At 41.9% G+C, this 25,261-nt stretch overlaps 1 protein-coding gene across 1 annotated transcript; it reads right to left on the reverse strand.

Annotated features, from left to right (window-relative positions):
* Positions 1–20,125: 20,125 nt before the first annotated feature.
* On the reverse strand, positions 20,126–24,372 carry zgc:171929 (uncharacterized protein LOC100124596 homolog). The gene is made up of 4 exons (XM_031728392.2): positions 24,268–24,372; positions 23,832–24,061; positions 21,335–21,524; positions 20,126–20,653 (listed from the first exon to the last, which is right to left on the reverse strand). Exons 1-4 carry the CDS (start codon positions 24,365–24,367, stop codon positions 20,331–20,333), a joined length of 843 nt encoding a protein of 280 aa, XP_031584252.1. The 5' UTR covers positions 24,368–24,372; the 3' UTR covers positions 20,126–20,330.
* Between the last annotated feature and the right edge of the window lie 889 nt (positions 24,373–25,261).

Here is a 25,261-nt window from a genome sequence, read left to right on the forward strand (position 1 = left end):
GACTCAACAGGAAGCCTGCACAGTTCTATTTTATCTCTTCCTGTACGTCTCTGAGAATGCTATGAATAAAAAGGCTGACAACTATTGCACGGTGTGCGAGTCTCCCTGAGTCTCACCCGTGTACACGTTAAACCTGTCTGAGCGTTTTTATTCTGACCTGAGTTGCAATACAGGAAAACTCCTGACATTTCTTGGCCCTTCGAGCCGGATGGGACACAGCACTTTTGTGTGACCCTACAGGAAAGCCTCATCGAGTCCTGACGTCGTGAGAAGCCCACGCTGAAGTCTGTCGACAGCTCCTGTCCAGGTACAGGATAAAGTCCAGAGACGTGAATTCGGGTTCTGGCCAGCGTTTTTAAAAGTGGTCCACGGCGGTGGGGGTCGATGAGGTAGACCTGAGAGACCGGCAGTGAATCAGCAACCAGGTGAATATTAACACTCTGAGACACCTCGCGTAAAACGTATAGGCTCGCCCAGAGGGGCTGGTAGCATTTTAAAATAAAATAGAGCTCGTCTGGGACTGGTAGCTCCCCCGTAGTGGGTAAAGTAGGCTCGCCCAGAGGGGCTGGTAGCGTTTTAAAATAAAATAGAGCTCGTCTGGGACTGGTAGCTCCCCCGTAGTGGGTAAAGGTAGCGTGCGTATAAAGGTATTGTTTTGTTTTTGTATTGTTTTATTTTTGTTGGTGGAATAAGTTGATTTTACAGCACAATAAGGAGGCTGAACTATTCCACTATTTTGTTTGCTGTTGGCCACCCAAGTACTGGTGAAAAGAGAGAAACAGGTCGTGTTTCATCACGTAAAGCTGACACCGCTTTCAAGAATAGCTTGAAAGTAGAAGGCCGTGTCAACTACCTCTCTTGATTCTCGTGCCAGAGAAGGTGCCGCAGTTGTGTAGTTGTAAAGGATTAAAATGGGTAACGAAGCTTCAAAACTCACTGCTGACGAGCAGTGGTTAGAGAGTGGTTAATAATGACATACTATTAATAAGAAGAGGCACCTCAGTCAGTTATGATGTGAGGTGGAAGATTGTTGAAAGTAGTCTAAATCAAGCTCAAGGTTTGCTCAAACTCAGTACAATGATATATGAGATGAAGAAAATAAGGAAATAACTACACTAATCAGGTGCATAGAGACACTTGACCTGCTTGTAAACCTGTCATCTTAGATGAGACTTTGTTAGGATGAAGAGCAAACCTATACTGACAACTAATGAGAAGCTGAATTAAATATGTGGACACTACCAAGCTAATGAGGAGCGGTGACGCGCATGGAGATTGTTGCTTTCGGTTTAGAGTGTTATTTAGAGTGTTATTGAGCTTTATAACTATTATTTGCGAATGTTGCTAAATGCCTGTGACTGAGATGCTGGTTTTGCTCACTACAATTGTATGAATGGAGTTTGAGTAGTAGGTTTTGAGTGATTGGGTGTGATTTGTACAAAAATAATTAAAAAAAAAAAAGTAATAATAACACTACAAAGGTTCATAGTAGAGTGAACGAGTGGAAGTTTGAGAGAAAAGGCAGTGTGTGTGATGATTCCTGATGTCTGAAAGGGCTCTATTTAGAAGTGTGAGTGTGACATAAAGGTGTTGGTTTTAGATCAAGATTTAGTAGAATTAAAGAGGGTTTACAGACTATGAATACAAAGAAAAACAAAAGAGTTCGATTAGTCTGCAGAAACAGGAAATATGTGTGCCTGTGGTGTGTCAAGACAGCTCACAGAGAGAAACAGACGAGTTAAACTCTAAGAAGATGAAGCGAATGAATGTTTTAGGAAAAGTAATGATAATGATATTAATTGTATGCTTTAGTGTGTCAATACAGGTGGATTTCTCTCAACCTGGAACCTTGAGTACAGCGTCAAAAGCATAGATTAATTGGGAAAAGTGCGAAAAGAGAATACTGGGTATAATTGGGTTGAAATTGAAGGCTGAACTCATGATTGTTTAGAGATGTCCGCCATGTCATAAACAAAAGAAGGCAAAATAATGACAGAAATAATTGACAACTATATTAACGAACAGACAACACATACTCAAATTGTTATATGTGAAATTATTTTTGGAAAGGGTCAGAGGAGATAGTTTGAATTTAGAACTCAGTGATATGATGCATGAATTAAACCTTATTGCAATAAACACTTGCAATGAAGAAAGCAGCTTACACTCAATTAATATGAACGCAAAGCCTTGATGCCATAGGCAATTTGTTTTGTTTTTGTTTGTTTGCTTAGTAAGTTTGGAAAACAAATTTGTGATCATACTTGTGGATCACAGTGACACATAATGATTTGGGCATATGATTTGCTGATGCCTAGTTTTAGAGCTGTGAGCTATGAACTGTAAGCAATGCAAGGTTTTTCCTAACTCAGAAGTTTGACACATGCCAGACAACTTTCCTATGCAGGCATTTTGCTTACACTGTCACACATCAGAATTGCTATATGCTGTATCACGCGTTGACCTTCACAGCACCCCACAGGCTGGTGTCGTTGATATCTTTGTAGACGGTTCAGCGTCCAAAAGTAGCCTTGGGCGGAACTGTGTAGGTTATGCGGTAACCACAGTAGACACAATTTTAGAAGCAAAAGCACTAACTTCCTCACACTCTGCACAGAGTGCAGAACTCACAGCTGTCATACGTGCCTGTTCCCCTAACCCAACTGCAACATGGAAATCTTTTGAAGGCACTGTTGGAAGTGTTTATATTGCCAAAACAGTTAGCATTTTGTAAATGTGCTGCACACCAGAAAGGCTGCTCAGAGGTCACTGAAGGCAATAACTTCGCAGATCAAAGCCGCAAAAGCAGCAGCACAACAAACTATAGACACATTAATATCTGACTCCTCAATGCAAATACCACTTGATCTGCTTATGAATGAACGAAAAGCCGCACCAACTACAGAACAAAGGAAATGGTTAAACTGTGGAGCACAGCTAGAAGGTGGTTTGATGACTTGTAATGGCAAACCAATACTACCAAAGTCCCTACACAAATCAGCAGCATTATTGTCAACAGGAGGGGGGGTAGGAGTGGTAGATAAAATTTCGGAAATTTGTCGGAACATGCATGATTTGCCAAAAACATAATGCACATGATGCACATAATGCACACCACCTCATCCTTTTCATACGATCCACATGGATTTTATTGAGCTAAATGAATGCCAAGGCTCAATATACGCTCTAGTGATCATAGACGTGATCTCAAAATGGCCAGAAATCTATCCAGTAAAAAAGCAGATGCCATCTCAGTAGCAAAATGTTTGTGCAACCATTTCATTCCAACATATGGCATCCCCACTCTGATAAGATTGATCAGACAATGGGACACATTTTATTAATGAAGTAATCAGTAAGGTCTCTGAAGCACTAGGATTTAGCATCAAACACCCGTGGACCACAAAGTGCAGGACTAGTGGAAAGAACTAACGGCAATAAAACAGAGACTGAGAAAATGCATGGAAGAAACAGGGAGACCATGGCCTGAGTGTATAGGCCTGGTAAAAATGTGGATGAGACTGACACAAAGTTCTCAGAAACTCACACCTTTTGAAATCATTCACGGTAGACCATTTCCACTACCAATTACAAGTGAGCCTATACATAAGTCAATAAGAGAAACTACACTAGCCGAATGGATGACTAAATTACTTGAAAATAAAGAGATTGTTCTAAACAACTCTCCAGTGTCTTGCAGGTTGAAACCAGGTGACTGGATCCTGATCAAAGTACTCCAAAGGAAAAATTGGAGTTCACCAAGGTGGGAAGGTCCTTATCAAGTGCTACTCACCACACCTACTGCCTGCAAAATAGCAGAAAGACCGTCTTGGGTCCATCAAAGCCACTGCAGAAAAGTGAGTGACAACCTAAACGTTTAGACGCCGACACCCCTAACTCCTGGTGATCTATTGGTGGAGGGAGGGCTGATCGGGTACACCCCGCCTTCTTCTTCTTCTTGCCGGTAGTCTACTCATCAGAGGTCACAGGTGTGTCTGGTCATCATGAAGACACTCGTCCTCCTAGTGGCTAATGTTGCACTCCTGGTGAGTTTATTAACACTCACCCGAAAGAAAGAAGATGAACAACACCACCTGCAGACAAGATGGACACATGACAACTCACATCTTCGTGACATGACACAAGACCACATTCATCCATGGATGAACAACGCATGGTATCGATATATACATGACAGCACACCCAGAAAAGACTGCTATGTTTGCTCCTATATGCCCCCAACGACGCAGTACTCCCACCTTGTACGCGAAGGCAATGGACATAATTCAGGCAAAGTGTGCCGCAAGCTACGCCAGCCTTGGGTATCAATTCCAGGGAATCGTGGTCAACCATGAGGAACCTCTCCAGATAGAACTACGAAATGGCACATGTGACGAATGGTTCTGGGTTGACCTGAAAGTGAAGCGCAGAAGTAAGGCTAAATCATTCCCAGTCTTTCTCGAAAACAATGGGAATTTGAGCCTCACCCGTGTACACGTTAAACCTGTCTGAGCGTTTTTATTCTGACCTGAGTTGCAATACAGGAAAACTCCTGACACTAAATTAACCTGTATGGTGTGATATTGCATCGAGTGAAGTTCAATAACTTTTTATTTTTTTTTGTACACAGCTCTGGTTAGGTGCAAATGTCAGGTGATGGAAAGTCCCAAACAGCAGAATTTAACATCCTGTGGTGTCACTGTATGCAAGATGGCTATAATGGTCATGGTGTATTGTATTTGAATAAACAAAGATTCTAATTAATAGAAAATGGTCAGCTTGTAGAACAAATTCTATCAGGGAAAACAACACAGTACCCTGTTGACCAAGAGGGAGTTGCCAGGCTAAGACTGGATACACTCTCTCTGCTCAATAACTCAGCTATATCCCAGAAACGGCTGGATATTCATTTAAAATATTTATATGTATAAGCTAACCTCTCTATAGTTGTGAGTATGCTGAGAGGAAGAGCGTCAGCATGGTCTGAAGCCTATTTCACATTTTGTTCAGTTTTTTCCTGCCCATATAATGAGTTTCTAAATAAACTGAAAAAGGCCCCACTCACCCAGTCTCTGGATATGTGTGAATGTTAGTTAGTAAGCATTTAAAATCCTAGATGAAAGAGCTTGTGTTAATGGGTGAATGTGGCATGTTGTATTAAGTGCTTTGAGTACTCCGGGAGAGTAGAAAACCGCTATATAAGAATCAGTCCATTTACCATTTACTATGGAAAAGCACATTCAAGAGTCATTGGCAGCAGGCCCTTCCTTTTCTCTTCCCAGTAGGCGCTGTTATCTTTCTTTGTAGCCAAGAAAGATAAAACACTATGTCCATGTATTAATTGGAGGTTGTCCCATCTGTAACAACTGAAAATAAAATAAAATAAAATAGATAATAACAACAAAGGTTGATCAAATGGACCAATATGGCAAGGCCGCGATGATCCACTTGGTAAAGTAAATCTGTTGGGTATCTTTGTTGGCCCTCAGACAACAATTCTGATGGCTAAAGAACCAAACGGGACAGGCAAAAAACCCCAAAAACAAAACAAAAAATCTCAAGCAACCTTTCACCTCCACATCCATTCTGGTTCACCCCGATACCAAAAAACTGTTTATTGTTGAGTCCAGGGTTGAAGCAGTTCTCTCCCAGCACCCAGGCCCTCATGGTAAGCTACATCCTTGTGCTTTCTTTTCTCACCATTTAACCTAACTGAGTGCAACTCTGATGTAGGAGACTGGCTGTGAAGCTAGCCTTGGAGGAATAGTGGCACTGGTTTCGAGGGGGCTGAACAACCATTTGTAATATCGTCAGATCATAAGAACCCGAGTTACTTAAGAACCACTAAAAGACTTGATGCCCGCCAAGCATCTTGATCCCTTTGGTTGATTTGACTTTTTTATACACCAGCTACTGGTAGACAGGGCAGTTGCTGGAGATTGCAAGACTAGGCTGACCAACCTGTGCACTGCCTGGATTGATTACAAGAAAGCCTATGACTCAATGCCCCACACCTGGATCCTGGAATGCCTAGAATTGTATAAGATCAACAGGACCCTGAGAGCCTTCTCAGGAACTCACTGGTGTTATGATCCAGTGTTGTTTGTTTTGTGTTACTCCTCCCACCAGAGGATGGCTGTGGGTGTGTGGATGTGGCGAACAACATTAGAGGCCAACTTGATGGCTACCTCTCCTATGGGCTTCAAGTGGAGAATCTACCAAGGAGATACTGTCCCCACTACTGTTGAGCACAGCCTGAACCCCCTCAGTGAGATCACTGAGAAAACTGGCTATGGATACCGACTACAGAACGGAACAATTGTCCAGTACCATGGTTCAGGATGAGACAACGAACATCAGGAATGATTAATGGAAGTTTGCCACAACCGATAGCATGCTCAGCGAATACCTCAGGCAGCAGAAACCCGAGCGAGAGGATGAACCATCATGGAAAAACAGGCCCCTGCATGCTATGTACCGCAGATAGAGGAAGCGGCTGACATCCAGAAATCCTACCAGTAGTGATGGGCAGATGAAGCTTCATGAAGCACTGAAGCTTTTCATCCAATTGGTTCACCCCAGCGCAAAGCTTCGTGAAGCTTCATTTGCTCTAGTAGGACATCTAGTGGACGTAAAAATATTAGTTGGCATGAATTTGAAGAGTGTGGCATTTTGCACACAGCCTGTAAATGTCAACAACAAAAGGAGTGTGTAAAACATGTATATTGTAGTGATGGCCGTATGCTGTGTATATTTATACTGGCAGTATGGAAAATGATCATTTGGAAATGCTTAAAATGGAAATGATCATTTGCTGTGAGGTGAGGTGTGGTTGGGGTGTGGACAGTGGTTGTGCTTTTGCAACGTTGAGGTATGGACAGCTACACACTGAGGCTTTGAGCCTCAGTCCTGCCTGTTCACATTTTATTCTGTAAAAACTACATTGTCACTGCTTTTATGACCTTTTTAGTGGGGAGAACATAGCTAGGATTTAATGATTTGACAGATCTTTTAAATCCTTTGTCCTCACAATGCTAAATGGCTGGGAGTCCTCAATCACCATGCTAACCAGGTCTCCATCTATTTGAGATTGTTCTCCCGAGGAAAGACAATAAAAACAAAGCACAAATATAAATATCACACACGTAACTTATTACAGTTGTATAATATTGTTCTATCATTTAGTAAGATTACTGCATGCTATATTATCATGGCATTTGATGGCTCACCTGGTCTTGCTCCACAATCGGTGTTCCCCTTATTCTCATGCAAAGCTCTGTAGTGCCTAAGCATGGATGAGGTGTTGCTGTTATATCCCAGCTCCCTGGCACACAGCAAACACTTCACCTCGTACAAAAGTAAAGACAGCTTAACATAAATTGTATTGCACCATCAGTATTATGAAAATACATCATCTGTAGAAATGTACATACCTTGTTGGGAGGAATAAAATCAAAATGTTCCCACACAGGGGAGGACATCCTCCTCTTCTTAGCTGGCTCCATTCTCTCCTGACTTTCTCTCCTCACTCTCCTAAACCTCCAAACTCTCTCCAAACTTTCTCCAAACTGTCTCCAAACTCTCACTAACCGTAACTCTCCATCAAACACCCACATTTTGAATGAAGTCTAAGGGGTTTATATCGCTGTCATAGCTCATGACAAAGTTCGAACCGCTTCATGAACCAGTCACGTGGTTTAGCCGGGCAGCGAGGCTTCGGACGTCATCATTTTCAACTCCTCCCATAAACGAAGCAAGCCTCGATACGCGCTTCGCGGAAACGCCCCCTCCATTACTCGACACACGCTTCGAAGCTTCGATACAGAACGTCACATCACTACCTACCAGTAGCTGGACTGATAGACAGCACAGAGGCACTAATCATGCCAGTTTCTGAGAGTTAGCGACTCACGTGGTGGGCGACTCACAGGACAACAGCTTGAAGCACAGCTTAATTGTGGTCATAGTAAGCAAGTCTTAGTTTCAAACTGTGAAGAGAACACTTCAAGCTGCAAGTTTGACAGGATGAGTTGCAGCAAGAAAGCCATTGCTAACACGTCAGAATGAGACAAAGAGACTTGCCTGGGCCATGTAACTGAAGCTGAACATCCTTAAAACAAAAGAACTCATGGAGCTCAGGAGGCACAGACAGGTCCACTGCCCTCTCAATATAAATGGAGGTGGAATCTGTCTCCGCCTTCAGGTTTTTGACCATGCACATCTCCACCATTTCCACCTGAACCCACAACACCAACGCCCTGGTAAAGAAGGCCCAGCAGTACCTGCACTTCCTCCTTGTCCTGAAGAAGAATAACTTCAACTTCAACCAGAAGCTTCTGCTGGCCTTCTACCAATCATTAGTGGAAAGCGTTGTCTTCTACTGTCTGGGTGTTGGGTATGCAGGGGCCATAACTGAGAACAGGAAGGCTGCGCAGAAGGTAATTAACACTGTCCAAAAAATCTTCTCTCTGCCACCAGTGGAGGCCATTATCAGATCCTCCAAGGCCATCACAGGTGAGCCCTTGCACCCTGCCCACGACCTTTTTGACCTACTGCACTCTCTTCGGTGCCTAAGATCAGTTAGGTCCCACACCTCCAGGCTCACAAACAGCTTCTTCCCCTTCCCCATTCAGGCTGTCAGTAAACACTATCCCTCACACCCCACCCCTGCCCACCCACCTCACTAATATGAGCCATGGTCTGAGTCAGCGGTCCCCAACACCCAGGCCACGGACCGGAGTGATTTGGTACTGGGCCATGAGAGTTGAGGCTCGGGTGTGAAATTTATGGTTTTCAGGGTTTTTATCGTTAACTCGGTTTCCCTGGATCTTTTCCAGTGTGTTATGAATACATTTTTTATATATTTTCATGTACTTTATATTTGTTTTGTAGTTGTGTATCTTATTTTGAAAGAAATGTTTACGCATTACCATAGCGACCAGAGAGCATTAAGGGGCAGAGAGGAGGATGTTACTCTCAATGTTTCTGGCGCATTTCAGGAGGAGGCTGCTAATAAAGTTACATAATTACACAGTGAATTTATGTTTATTATTATATTTACAAAAGACCACAGTTTTTGTTTTGGTTGTATCGTTTTATTTTGTTGTATTTATCCGTAACACCTTAAAGGCCGGTCTGTGAAAATATTGTCTGACATTAAACCGGTCCGTGGCGCAAAAAAAGGTTGGGGACTGCTGGTCTGAGTAACCCCCCATCACTCAGGCCTCTCACACACAGACTCTATTCAGACCAAGTCTTTATTTCTAACAGGTACATACCGGTACATAGTCTAAGGAGCTTGGAAAGAAAAGCATCTGGACTGCTTTAAGTTGCTTGAAGATGTTTCACCTCTCATCCGAGAAGCTTCTTCAGTTCAAGGGTCAAATGGGGGACTCTCACGCGTTGTTGTCATCACTACAACAGAAAGGAAGTGTACTTTTATCATTTGAGGTTTTTCTTGAGTCTTGTTTAGAAAATTTGATTTTCCTAATTTGTGTGAAATAACATGCCCTTTTTCTGTGGCCATGCCCTTAAATTTCCTGACTAAGAAGAATAATTTAGGATTAACAACAAAAACTTTTTTTGATAGCATAAACATGTGTCTTATAGTTCTCAGAGGGCACTACAGTGGCCCTTATAGGCCAGAAATAGAAATAACACAGAAAAGGCTAAAAGAAAAAAATCAGAAAAGAAAATGGTAGTGTTTTTGGGAACTCAATAATTTGACGGACCAGATGCAGAAGTGTGGTGGTGGATTTTTTTCCCAAAAAGGTGGAAGGCCCAAGGAGGATGGCCAAAGAGTAAACTTATTATTATTATGATTATTATGATTATGATTATTATTTTAGACCCTTATGAAGAGAATATCGAGGGAACAGTTTACCCTGCCCGGGATAGGGTTACCGGGGCCCCGCCCTGGAGCCAGGCCCGGGGAGGGTGCCCGAGGGCAAGCGTATGGTGGCCGGGCCTTAGTCCATGGGGCCCGGCCGGGCACAGCCCGAAGAGGAGACATGGGCCCATCCTCCCGCAGGCCCACCACCCGCAGGAGGCGCCATAGGGGTCGGGTGCATTGTGTGCTGGGCGGCGGCCAGGAGCGGAGGCCCTGGCGGACTGATCTCCGGCTGCCAAGACTGGCAATAGGGACATGGAATGTCACCTCTCTGGTGGGGAAGGAGCCTGAGTTAGTGCGTGAGGTTGAGAGGTACCGGCTAGATATAGTCGGGCTCACCTCTACGCATGGCTTGGGCTCTGGAACCAGTCTCCTGGAGAGGGGCTGGACTCTGACTCAGTCTGGAGTTGCCCCTGGTGAGAGGCGGCGGGCTGGGGTGGGTATTCTAATATCCCCTCGGCTTGCTGCTGGTACGTTGGGGTTTTTCCCGGTGGATGAGAGGGTTTGTTCCCTGCGCCTTAGGGTCGAACGGGTCCTGACTGTCATCTGCGCTTATGCGCCGAGTGGCAGTTCAGAGTACCCAGCCTTCTTAGAGTCCCTGGGGGGGGTGCTGGAAGGTGCCCCATCTGGAGACTCTGTTGTCCTGCTGGGAGACTTCAGTGCTCACGTGGGTAACAACAGCGAGACCTGGGGGCGTGATTGGGAGGAACGGCCTCCTGATCTGAATCCGGCGGTGTTTTGTTATTGGACTTCTGTGCAAATCACAGTTTGGCCATAACGAACACCTTGTTCGAACATAAGAGTGTCCATAAGTGCACGTGGCTCCAGGACGCTCTAGGCCGCAGGTCGATGATCGATTTTGTAATCGTATCACCAGACCTGCGACCATATGTTCTGGACACTCGGGTAAAGAGAGGGGCTGAGCTGTCAACTGATCACCACCTGGTGGTGAGTTGGATCAGGTGGCGGGGGAGGACGCTGGACAGACCCGTGCACCTAAACGCCGTAGTGAGGGTGTGCTGGGAATGTCTAGCAGAGGCCCCAGTCCGCGAGATCTTCAACGCACACCTCCGGCAGAGCTTCAACAGCATTCCGAGGGAGACTGGGGACATTGAGTCCGAATGGACCATGTTCAGCGTCTCCATCGCCGAAGCTGCTGCATTGAGCTGTGGCCGCAAGGTGGTTGGTGCCTGCCGTGGTGGTAATCCCCGAACCAAATGGTGGACACCAGAGGTGACGGGAGCCACCAGGCTGAAGAAGGAGTCCTATCGGGCTTGGTTAGCCTGTGGGACTCCGGAGGCAGCCGACAGGTATCGACAGGCCAGGCGGAATGCGGCTCGGGCAGTGGCTGAAGCAAAAACTCGGGTGTGGGAGGAGTTCGGAGAGGCCATGGAAAAAGAAGGCATTCGACCGTGTCCCTCGGGGTGTCCTGTGGGAGGTGTTGCGGGAGTATGGGGTGTCTGGCCCATTGCTACGGGCCATTCGATCCCTATACAACCGTTGCAAGAGTTTGGTTCGCATTGCCGGCAATAAGTCGGACTCGTTCCCGGTGGGTGATGGGCTCCGCCAGGGCTGCCCTTTGTCACCGGTTCTGTTCATAATTTTTATGGACAGGATTTCTAGGCGCAGCCAAGTGGCGGAGGGCTTTCGCTTGGTGGCCTCAGAATCTCATCTCTGCTTTTGCGGATGATGTGGTTCTGTTGGCTTCATCAGGTGAAGGCCTTCAGCTCGCACTGGAACGGTTCGCAGCCGAGTGTGAAGCAGCGGGAATGAGGATCAGCACCTCCAAATCTGAGGCCATGGTTCTCAGCCGGAAAACGGTGGAGTGCCCACTCCGGGTCGGGGATGAGTTCCTGCCCCAAGTGGAGGAGTTCAAGTATCTCGGGGTCTTGTTCGCGAGTGATGGGAGAAGGGAGCCGGAGATCGACAGACGGATTGGTGCTGCGGCTGCAGTGATGCGGACGCTGCACTGGTCCGTCGTGGTGAAGAGGGAGCTGAGTGTAAAAGCGAAGCTCTCAATTTACCGGTCGATCTACGTCCCTACCCTCACCTATGGCCACGAGCTGTGGGTAGTGACCGAAAGAACGAGATCGCGGATACAAGCGGCAGAAATGAGCTTCCTCCGAAGGGTGGCTGGCCTCTCCCTTAGAGATAGGGTGAGAAGTTCGGCCATCCGGGAGGGGCTCAGAGTAGAGCCGCTGCTCCTCCACATCGAAAGGAGCCAGTTGAGGTGGTTCGGGCATCTGACAAGGATGCCTCCTGGGCGCCTCCTGGGTGAGGTGTTCGGGCATGTCCCACCGGGAGGCCCAGGGCAGACCCAGGACACGCTGGAGAGATTATATCTCGGCTGGCCTGGGAACGCATTTGGTGTTCCCCGGATAAGCTGGAGGAGGTGGCTGGGGAGAGGGAGGTCTGGGCTTCTCTGCTTAGGCTGCTGCCCCCGCGACCCGGCCTCGGATAAAGTGGATGAAGATGGATGGATGGATGGATTATTATTTTAGGCATATATACAAATATGGCAATTTGCATTCTACAGATACAAAAGGTACAATCAATTACAACAAGATTACAATACTCAATACTAAGAAAAACAAAAACAAATGGTGAATATGGACATCTGTGCAGATGTAAGCAAATGAACAGGATGTAACACTAAATTAAATGCCACAAATGCGAAGCCAAAAAAGAAGGAAAAAATACCCAAGGGGGAAATGTATTTTATCTCAGCTATCCAAATCAGTGGGAAGATGCTTTAGAATATCATGTAGTTTTTGTGGCTTGTTTTTTTAAAGTAATTTCAAAGATTCTATAGATCATTTAAATTCCTTAAAAAAAATAACAGGCTACTTTTGTGTATGAAAAATTTAACTAAACATAAAACAGTGTTACAACACAGTTCGTCTTTCTTATCTTGTGAAATCAAACCAAATGTTATATGGTCTCTAGAGAAAGAATCATGGAGTGATGAAATCTTTGGTTTCATCCATTAATGAACATCAACCCAGTATGTCTGTGTAAAAGAACAAAAGAAACATGTATGTACTGTGCTTTCAACTTGATTTGTATAAAATGAGTACATGTTGTCATTATTTTAAATCTTAATATTAAATCTTATATTAATGCGAACATTAAGCAATTCTTTAGAGGGATAAATGTCATTCATTATCCAAAAATGTGTTTCTTTTGTTTTGGGGGGAGTATAGTAAGTTTTAAGTGCATTGCTCTAAATCTGTGAATTGAATCTTTAATATATTTATGTAGGATGTCATTCGGATTTTGTCTTCCGGGGAATAATTGATCTGGTAAACAGCTTCTTACGAAACTGTTGTTCCATTTCTTGTTTAAAAGGGGTGTTCCTTCAATTGCCAGTGAGGTGCGCTGTGGCACCATAGGTTGTTGTGCCTTTATATTTTTCGTTAGAAACACAAACTCTTTGGTAGTGCTTTACATAATTTAGTGAAATTATTAGGCATTAAAATTGTATTTAGTAACAAAATTATCATAATCCAATAAGTTACCAATAGTGTCCATTAGATCAGCTATAGACAGGGGTGCACATAAGTGGTCCGCAGGTGCACATTCGCTGTCAAAATAAAAGACAGCGAATGTCAAAATAAAAGACAGCGCATTCGCTGTCAAAATAAAAGACGTGCACCAGATAAGAAGTTGCAACGTGCGTTTGCGTACATATAAAAGGCACTGTTTTTGTCCGCTAGAGTGAGATTATCACGGCATATTCTGCATCACATCTCTGTGCGTTCATCATTTGTTTGAAGCCAGCTCACCTCCTCCAACCACTTTTCCGAGAATACGTGCTTCTTTTGTGGTTCGGACTCCTTCTGACTTTTCTTTGGAGGTGGAGGAACACCAAAGTAATTGCTTAAAGGAGCTTGCTTCTTCGACATCTTTAGGCGTTCTAAACAAATGTCTGTCCTCCTCCAGAAAATCTTATGTATGCAAACGTGGGTTGCAACTTCTTATCTGGTGCGCATTTTTTATTTTGACAGTGGATGCGCTCCTGCGGACCACTTATGTGCACCCCTGCATATGGAAGTGTTTACACTACATTCGCTCCCTCCATCATCTTGCCAGCGCCTCGCCTCTCACTCATTTATGTAGCAATATAAATTTTCCAGTAACAAAAAAAATGAAAACATTACTTTTGGCCAAATGTTGTTATGTGAAGTTAGTGATGTTAGTATTTAGTGGGGCTCGTGTTCCAGTTGCTTTTAAAGCCTTTATTTTAGAATGCACGCCGTTCAAAGATTGACTTTAACCTTAAGCCCATTTTCCACTCTATCCTTGTACAAATGTAAAATGAGCTTTACAGAGAGATTACAATTTCATGCGCAATGCCAGTATATTCACAAACAGAACAAGCGGAAAAACGTAGACAGGTTGGGAATTGTGCCTAAACCTTGGCAGAAAACCATGGAGGACAGGAGGACCGTGACACTCAGCTACTTACTTTTAAGCCCCTTTTCCATTAGTACCTACTTGGATCAACTTGCCATGGATGGACTGGTATACAGGAAGTACTCAGGTACTCAAGTATAAAAGGCAGTGGAAGGTTCTATATTCAGAAAGAGTATGTAAATATCAGCACCAGAATGTACTTGAAAATGTCATATTGTTTTCTTCAGTAATATGAAACATAGTGTATTTTGGATTAATAGTACTGCAGTTTGTTCCTTGTATTTGCTGTAGATGTTTATTTGCTTTATATATTTTAAGGTAAGTTCATCTATAGTGTTACATCATTTTTTTTTAAGGATGCTAAGAGTTTGCATCATCTCTGTCCTGTTAGACCCATTTAGCAAAAATCAGCCCGATTACAGCTTATTTTTCAATCTATTCTATATGAATTAAGACAGTTACGATATGGTCTGACTTTTCTCACCCAATAAAGGAATCTTAAATATATTAATTAATATTTAATTTTTCAAAAACTAGTGCTGTTGAAATTAACGCTTTAACGCAAATTAATCTGCCATCACGGTCAACACGATTAAAAAGTTTTTTAACGCAATTAACGCATCTGGAGTGCAGAATGACACAAAATCCCTGAAGTGTTTCTGTCCACGCATTTCGGGCAGTTTTGTCCAAGTAGAGTTACCTTCGCACATGCACAACTGGGCAGTTGATCTGGCTGTGACGGGCAGCTGAACCAATGAACTCGATCTGGAACATGATAAACGCACATTGGCCCTCTCGATGGGAAATTTCAGTATTAAAAAAAATAAAAAGATGGAACAGTCGGAGAAGAAATTTTCTTTTCACCGAAGCACTTCCAGCCTAAAATATCACATTGACATGAAGCATACGTTAGTTGGGGATGCTGCTAGGACTTTTGCTAACACGTCACCCAGCATGCGACAAACCACTCACGGAGCATCAGGGACTCAGTAGGTCTACCTCGGAAAGATTGACTGACACAATTGCCAAATGGATTGCAACAAACTGCAGACCTATTAATATCGTTGAGAACACGCGCTTTACATAGCTTTGGTTCCTCATTTCAAAGACTTGAAGTGCCTCCCCAAGAGTGACAGAGAGAGTGGATACATGAGTTTTTTGTTAACGTGAATGTTCATGATATTCAATAAACATATTAAGTGCGTATATTTTTCCTTTTTTCTCAAGTCTGTTTGTTCATGCAAAATGAAATGCGATTAATATAGAATAAAAATGAATGATATTTAATTGTGATTAATCAAAATTAATCCACAGTAACCCTGTGATGAATCTGATTAAACATTTTAATTGTTTGACAGCACGACTATATATCATATATTAGTGTATACTTACCTATTAGTATAGAGGGTTTTTAAAAAGTTGTATTTCAAAGGAGATTGAAGAAAACTATTCAAATTCTCTTTGAATTTAAGCATACATTGTTTGTGTTTATTCTGCATTTACTTCATTATATTGCATAAATGTCAGTTACAAGCTTAAATATGAAGTTGAAAAAATGTAGTTGCAACCAGGCTATTGATCAAGTAATTGCGATTAATTACAGAAAATTGTGAGATTAATTAGTTAATTTTTTTAATCTGTTGACAGCACTATCAGAAACATACAAATGATTACAGCTGGCGAGTTTTCTTTTTACCTATATAAGTAAGCATTCAGACAAATGTAGTGGTGCCAACTATTTCAAGAACAATATTTGTCTCTTTCATAGATAATCCATCTTTACATAAGCTCTAAGAAATATTTGTCTTTGAGATGATGAAGATATAAAGTGATATGAAATAGAAATAAATGCACCTTGAATGTTTGCTGAATCTCAGTATTTAAAACAGAGTTAAATTTGACTGCTGTATTTTTTTAAAATTAAATACATTTAATGTGTTAATACAATAAATGTAATGTTGGACATATTATTATTAAATTATATTACCAAAGTGTGACAGACATTGGTCTCTTAAAGTATGTTAGCTCACTGTTGTTTATCTGTCTCTCTGCCTCAGATGTATCACATACCAATGTGAACCTTCAGTAAAAGTAAAAAATAAGATAAAATTAAGATTAAGAAGGTTCCTTAGTGTTGTGAGGAAAAAATGTTCTGGATAACTGCTTTTGTTGTGTAATTGGATTGCACTTTGTTTGGCCCCTACCCTAAGACCTGACCAACTTGGCCCATATGAAGGCTAAGCTTCTGCTGGTCTAGCTCTTAGGGACACTAAACCACGAAAACCCCATGACCATGTTAAGGTGGCACTTCCTCAGGGGGAAAACTGAAAAATAAAACAAGAAAAAATAAAATCAAATATTCCTCATCAGATTATAACAATTATTTACAATTGGATGGCTAATATCAAATATATTCAAACCCAACAATAACACTTCCCAGTATTTGCAATATTTAAAAAAGTTATTTAAAAAAATCAATTCACCAAATCTTGAAAACAAAACTGAAAAATAGAATAAAAAAATAAAATAAAATATCCATATAGATCTTTACAAACAACAGCATAAGCTTTATCCTAATTGGATGGCCTAATTCTCAAATAAATTTGCAAAATAAAGTCAGAATAAATTAAGATCTCCCAATATAGCCAATATTTACAAAACTAAAACGGGTTGGTATAGTATTTTCCTACAATTCTCAAATTAATTATTCAAACAAAACAGATTTTGTCTTGTTTTAAGCTTGTTTGTTTTGCAAGGAACTGAACTCCACTCTCCTTTCTCCTCAATCCACTCGACAGCAACAGTCTCCTGCTGCCCTTACAGATTCATCCACAAATATCCAAGTTATTTGTTATGGACGTCTCATGGGCCACGATCAGCAAATTCCTTTTTCTTTTTTGCAATATGGTATGACAATAGGGGGCTAGGACCTATCACACAGCATTAACTTTCTCTTTGTGAGCTGCTGGAAGTGAATAAGCTTTACTAAAATCGCTGTGATTACATCAGTATATGAAATGAGGAAACTGTTGAGTGCAGAGTTGAAAGCTGGTCCTCTAGATGGCTCTATGCAGCAGACAGGCTCACATGAACAAACGCCTCTCTACCAGAGACTTTTAAGGGGGCATTGCCCCCTCTTGCCCCAGCGCAGAGCCAGCTGCAATTAGCAAGACTTCTGCCTTCTCTGAGTTTTAGTAAAATTGAAATTGCACATCAGCAGCTTTAAAAGTCGTGATGGAAAGTTCGGCTCTTTTCAGAGAGCCGGCTTCCAAAGAAGAGCTGGCTCTTTTGGCTCCCAAATGGCTCTTAATTTATTATCATCTGTAGCCTCATATTATAGCTTTACTTGGCAAATATGAATACTTTGTGTGTTGATAAACCCTTTTGCATTTAGTGCTTTTATGAGAAGGCTTATAATTGCCTAATTTTGTGTTTGTTCTGTTGCAAAAGCAGGCATTCTTACTTTTGTTTAATATTTTAATCATACTTTTAATTTTAATTTAACACAAAAACAAAACACTGCAAACAAATCCACAGAACAGAAACAGAACCAAACTCAGTAGCCAAACAGTTTGTCCTCAGTGCAGGTTGACATTCAGAAAAATCCGTGGCCTTAGCTTGGATGGGCTGATTTAGTTTCTTCTCTTAGTTAGTATCTGCTTCTTCTTTAAAATGCAGCCAGATGCTGTTTTTTTTATTACGGGTGTCAGTCATATATAAGTGTTTTTGTGCTGTCTACCGTCGGAGAAACCTAAGGAGTGGCCTAGTCAGAGTCCTGTAAAAGACTTCCCACATAGCAGACAGGTCTGGCCCATATCTGTTGTCAAGCTGGCACTCCTGGCTGACCTCTGGCATGGTAACTGGTATGTCATCCAGATATGGGCCAGGCCTGGCGTAGATGGCACTGTTTATGTGATGGCATGGCACATCTGGCCCAATTGTGGTTTGGTTTATGTGGCCCAAGCTCATAGAAAACAGGTCTGGCCCGGATCCGGCATCAAGCTGGCACTTCTGACTGACTGGTGTCATGGCAGGGTGTATGTCAACCAGATTTGGGCCAGGTCTAGCAATGATGGCACTATTTATTTTCCTATTTCAGTTAGAAGACCCAAATTCCATGTAGCAATACTATACTGCTATGGTAGCCAACGTTTCAAATGCAGGTTTGTGAGTGTACACTTTATCCAAAACCTAGTGAAGGTTTACTCGTGTTTACCACTGAGTGGCTGTAGCTCAGGAGGTCGAGCAGGTCACCTACTGATTGGAAGGTTAGTGGTTCGATCCCTGGCTCCTCCAGTCTGGATGTCAAGAGTCTAAAAGTAGTTGGGAAGCACTCAGTTGAGAGAAAGTGTGTGAATGTGGCATGTTGTATAGAGCACTTTCAGTAATCTGGGAGAGTACAAAAGCGCCATATAAGAATCAGTCCATTCACTGTGCGAACAGAGTTTCGTCATGTCAGGAACATCAGAAGCTCAAGAAAATTCAAGAGCTGAGAGAGGAGCTAGAGAAGATATGGAGGGTGAAGGTAACAGTGGTCCCCCAGGAGAAGCAAAGATGCTGCACAGGGCCCTCAAGCTCCCAGGCCTCTGGTAGAGGACAAAAGTTTGAAGGATAAAAGACCATCTGAAGGAGCGAGTGGGGAATTATACACACACACACACACACACTTATTTCTCACTAATTTCCTAGATCTTTATCATTTCAACTGCTGCAACAAAAGGGGACATTCACAAATATTAAATAAATAAACTATTTTTGATCTCATGAGGGCCGGACTAGTAATCTGGCATACTGGGCATTTGCCTGATGGACTGACACACGTGTGGGCTGATGGGTGAATATATATAATTTTTAAAATATAATTTGATATAGGGGTAGCATGGTGGCACGGTAGTTAGCACTGTTGCCTCACAGCCTGAGTTCAATTCCCTCATGAGGCCAGGGTCTTTCTGTGTGGAGTTTAGATGTTCTCACTGTGTTTGCGTGGCTTCTCCCAGGTACTCCCACAGTCCAAAGACATGCAGTTAGTGTGGATAGGTTAATTGGAAACACTAAATTGCCCACAGGTGTTAATGTGGTAGTGAATGTGAGTGCGATTGGTTGTCTCCTGTTATGTGTTAGCTCTGCGACAAACTGGCGACCTGTCCAGGGTGTACCCTGCCTCTCGCCCTAAGACAGCTGTGATAGGTTCCAGCACCCCCCACGACCCTAAAAAGGATAAGTGGAAGCGAATGGATGGATAATTTGAGATAATTATATAGGCTATGTGCCAGCTTGAAGGGCTGTTGTGCACCAGCCCACCAGCACTGACAGCAACCCGTTCGTTACTTTTCATTAGTAATGCTGAATTGCCCAACCAAATCACTTAAAGCAACCAGCCCCATCCCTACCGTCCTTTTCACAGAGAGAAAAAAATAAAGTAGAAATAGATACAGCAAAGTCCTCACTGCTGGTAGCACCAACTATAGAGAAGTGCAGGATAAGGGACAGCAGGAAACAACCCACAAGCACAGGGGCATATTAGATTTATCCAAGTAGTAGTAGTAAAAGGAACTTTGTACCACATTAAGGTAAGGGTGAATTTGGTTTTATTTCCAAAATATATATAAGTTCAGTGGTTCTTCCTATTACAAAAATATAAATGACAATAAAATCAGTTTTGCAAGGCTGCTTTTCTAATAACTGAAAGAAAAGACAACATAAAGTACCTAGCTAACTGTTAATGAAATGTATTTATTTTTCCCTAGCAAACATTTGGACTCTCTTTATTAGCACTGCTAACTTAGCAGGTCAGGCTTAGTGGGTTACAGATAGATTAAAAACATTAAGAATAATGTACAAACCTTCATTTTTATTTTAAAGTTTTGATGAAAAGCGTTTGCTAAAAGCAAAAAAGTAAATAAGCACAAAAGGGTATTAGCACAAGTATACTGACACACATGGCCTACATATTACACAAGGGAATACTTCTGAATAGTTTTGTAATATCTACACAATAATGTAGCATGTAGCATTAGAATAAAACCTACATGTAGTATGCAGAGGCTGGGAACAGCAAATAGGGACTGAGATTACGATCTTCTGATGGAAAGGTGCTGTTCTCATGAGCCTGACGACGGTAGTACCTGCGGAGAGCAGGGCTGCCAGGGTGGCACTGTCTCACATGGAGGAAGTACTCATCAGGCCGGCTTGATGTATAACCACAATCCTCACACACAAAGATCTTGGAGCGTCTCTGTCGGTAAGCATACTGCTGATGTACGCCATGAATCTTTCTCATATGGGACTCCAGAGAGCAACGCTGTGTGAAAGCTTTCTCACACAGCTCACACTTGTAGGGACGGATACCTGTAGCAGTGAGAGACAAAAGACAGTTTCTCCTTTAAGCTTTCCACCAAGGGTGACATTGTCAGAGAGCTCATGTAATGACTGAACACAGATTTTCCATTTATTTACATTTTTGTTGTTGATTTCTGTTAATGCCAGTCACTTTAAAGTTACTGTAAATCCCACAAAGGAATTCTTGCAGATTTCAATCAAGTGTAAAAAGCTTGGAAAGAAAGTGACTGGACTTCTTAAAGTTTTTTTTTAAGACGTTTCAACTCTTATCCACGAAGCTTCTTTAGTTCTAAAACCAAATGATGGAGACTCCCGGGTATTTAAACCCTAGCGCAGGGGTGGGGAACTCCAGGCCTCAAGGGCCGGTGTCCTGCACGTTTTAGATGTGTCCTTGATCCAACACAGCTAATTTAAATGGATGAGAGGTGAACGATCTTTAAAAATCTTGAAGAAGTCCAGTCACTTTTCTTTCCAAACACCTTAGATTATCATGAACTGGATGACTAAGAACCTACACAGACATTTCAATCAAGTGCAACTAATGTTACACAGCAAACGCATTAATCCCTTAATTATATTATCAGTAATGTGTATAATAATATGTACTCCCTTGTAATAAAATTGATTGTGATTCTTTTAATTTGATAAAGATTAGTGGATTCAACAAAATACATTTAGAACATTCCTAACCTGTGTGTGTTCGCATATGTCTCTTTAGGTCAAAGGTATCATTGAATCCTTTGCCACAGAACCGACAAGGATGCCTCTTCACCAGGCTGTGGCACTTCAAGTGGCGGGTCAACATGCGTTGTAGAGGGAAGATCTTGTGGCACACTGAGCAAACAAAGTCACCTGAGACAGGGGAAGCACGGGGACGTGGCTGATGGGAAGAGAACTACTGAATAAATATGACAAAACTTCACTGTAACAATCATCTTTTCTCTGCTCTGTTTAGCTTACAAGTAACAAACAGGATTACAAATTGCTAATACATGATACAGTGTACCAAGACACCAGTACACCTTCCATGCAAATAGTTCCTTTATAAGCCATTAAATCATAATGAGTGGGTATGCAGTTCTTGAATTGATCCTATATCTACATCTTATCTGTGCAGATAAAATATTGCAGCCCCAATAATTAGTCTAGTGCATCACGACTAGCTTTTTCCGTCAGTCAGTGACAGCAAGCATGGCATAAAAAAAGCAGGTTTTTAAAAAAAAAAAAAAAAGATATATTTTCTTAAATAGAGCTAAATTAATCTCACTGTATAATATTAGCCTTAAAAGTTTAATAATATTATCAAGAATGCATCAAGGATTTTATTTTTATCCTTTCCACAGCAGTTGTGTCCGTGTTCAGTAGTTAGGGTGTGCTGAGAATAGCTCTAGTAAAAATCACAAAGTCAGCTGTTTTATTAATTGTCACAAATGCTTAACAGATTTTCTGTTAACAAAATAGATGGGAAGTTCAAAAGGGTCCTGTGTTTCTTTCCCCCTCTTTTAGTGGTTATGACCTCATAGGGCAGTATTCTTCTCACATGTAAAGTAGTTCTGTCTCTCTCCAACATATCTGCCTGACTGTGTGTTCCTGGACTTACCTACTGTCTTAGAGTTGTATGAAAAATATGATTTTTAATCTTAATAACTAATTTAAAGAACTTGAAATAAATGGTTGTTTTTTAGTTAAATGGAAAATGTATTTTACATCTTCATCAGATGTGTTACATAAACTAGGAGCATTCCACATTGTAGGTCAAATAATGAGCACATCTAAAATGACCTGAAAGTCCTCTACCAGAGGCCTGAGAGCTTGAGGATCCTGCACAGTATCTTATCTATTTGAAGGATTGCGCTGTTCTGGACAGAGACCTCAAATGTCATTCCTTGAATCTGCTGGAGCCACTTGCCCAGTTTGAGGGTCACCACTCCGATTACCACTGTTGCCTATATATATGGAAAAATGAATTCTGCTGTCTACCAAAACATCCTGAAGGAGAATGTCGGTCATCTGTTCATGACCTCAAGCTGAAGCCCCCTTAGGTTCCTGACCTGAGATTCTGTGACATGACCTTAAAAAGGTGGTTCATGCTCGAAAACCCTCTAATGTGACAGAATTACAACAATTCTGCAAAGATGAGTGGTCCATAATTCCTTCACAGCCCTGTAAAAGACTCATTGCCAGTTATCACACTTGATTGCAGTTGTTGCTACAGGGTGGCCCAGCCAGTTATTAGGTTTAGGGGGCAATCGCTTTTTCACACAGGGCCATGTAGGTTTGGATTTTTTCCCCTCAATTACAAACATCTTCAATTATAAATTGCATTTTGTATTTGTGTTATCTTTATCTAATTTTTAAATTTGTTTGATGATCTGAAACATTTGAGCGTGACAAACATAGAAAAAAACAAAACAGGAAATCAGGATCACATCACTGCATCCCTATATATGTGTGCGCACTGATGCCATCTTAGATTGTGAAGTGGAGTGGATTTTTGTGTCTTGGAAATCCAACTTGAAGGGGTATTTTAGTTGAAAATTCCAACTTTGAAGTTCCAATATCTGATTCCACTAGCCAATTTTTCTACTTAATATATCCAAGGTGTTTTCTCATAGGTTTTCTGATTGTTGGGGTTATATTATATATTGCCTTGAGATAACTATTATGAACTCAATCAATCAATAAAATTTAATTATAATTGTATTAAACTGAACTGATTTCCCAAGCACACTGCATCTAACCCCCCCAACATACACAGTTGTGATGAAAGCCACATATATAGTGGAAGAGAAAAAAAATTACTCAGAGAATGTAATATAGAATATTACCCTTTCCCTGATTGGTGATTGAATTTACTACCATCTCATGCTTTTGAACTGTAAGCTACAACAAACACCTCTGTTAACTCTGTGTCATACATCACAAAAAATGTGAGTCTGATGATGCATATATTCCAAAGGCAGTCGTCTGTGGTCCTGCCTAAGGTCATGTCCTAAGAATCCTTGCCCAAATTTCTAAGCTGCTACTAGTCCACCTCTCCAGTATTGTACATTTACTTCATTCTTTTCAGGTTGTGAACTACCCTGTTCTAACAGTCACATGATGCTAATAACTATGCACTAAACACTGGGTTAGTTGTTCACATTAAAGGAGTGATATTGTATTTTGGCAAGAAAACCTTTCTCACCTTTGCTTTGCTGACCAGTGCCATTGTATTGGGATGGTAGGAGCCCCGGAGCATCACAGTAGACCAGTCCGGCCTGGTATCAGCTCTTGGTCCTCCCAGTCCTGCTAAAGGTACTGGCACTATAATTCCTGTTGTTGCATCACGTCCTGAGGTGATTACTGGCTGAGGCATGGCGGCAGGCTCTTGGGTGCCAGGACTGCAGGATATCTGTTTTTCAATATTTTCACTCACTAGATAGATAGATAGATAGATAGATAGATAGATAGATAGATAGATAGATAGATAGATAGATAGATAGATAGATAGATAGATAGATAGATAGATAGATAACATGACTAAATTACTACGTTGAAGTAAATTACTGTGATACAGACTAATTGTTGCGGCTTTAACATTTTGACAGCTGAAATTAAACTAAACTACTTGAAATTCATACCTTGTGGATTTTCTTCTTTCCACTCATGTTGTTCTGATTCTTTCCACTGCCATGCTCCACATGCCCCACGTTTCTTTTTCACAAGGAAAGACCTTGGCATCCTTTCAATCTCTCACTTCTTGTTTTTTTTTCTATTTCTTGACCTGTCTCTTACCTAAGCGTTGCCCTCTGATCCTGTCACAGTGCTAAGAGATTTAATTTGCTAATGTCCAATGTTCTGCTCTTACAAGTGCAACCATCTCCTTTGACAGTCAGCAAGTAGAGTGTCCTAGTAAAATCACAGCACTCATTTTCATAACACTCTCTGGAAAGGATGGTGAATGTTTTAGCTCTGGTAAAGGATGGGGAGGGAGAGATGGGCGGTTGGAGCGTCACTCTTAGCAGGAGTACACCTGTGCTGCTTGTGCGTGTGTGCCATTTTAACTGGTCCTCCACCAGTTTTGCATGTCAGGTAGTGAGAATCCGGGGAGCTTCACATTCAAGTGGCCCTTGGCATGCAAATTTTGGATCTGGACCAAGCCCTGGCCCCAGACAAAGGGCATGGCCTAAGTAACAGGAGCAAGCACAGTGGAGCCACAGCCTTAACTGCTAGGTAAATCAGCCCTTTCTCTTTTTTATGGCTTTTCTGTTGCAGTTGTTTGAAGGAATTACAGAGCTTCTTTGAATGCATACAAAGGACATTCATACGCAATAAAAAGATATCAAGCACTTGCAGTCTATTGACTGAATTGTTTACATAATTACATATATGATGGCACCTTTTGTGTTGTCCCCTGGCACTTGCACAGTGAATGTAGGAATAATTTACACCCTCTGTAGCACTGAACAGAAAATCATTATATGGAAATATATGACAGTGAAAAAAGTATCCAGTATCCAGAAGTCTGTTAGATACTGGATAGGCAACATGTACATATAGAAAAGATTTTCCCTCAGTCAGTCAGTTTCCCTCAGTGTGAGAACTGTAACAACTATTAATTTTGCTGATTTACAA

Source organism: Oreochromis aureus, linkage group 10 (genome assembly GCF_013358895.1).
Source record: "Oreochromis aureus strain Israel breed Guangdong linkage group 10, ZZ_aureus, whole genome shotgun sequence".
NCBI lineage: Eukaryota > Metazoa > Chordata > Actinopteri > Cichliformes > Cichlidae > Oreochromis > Oreochromis aureus.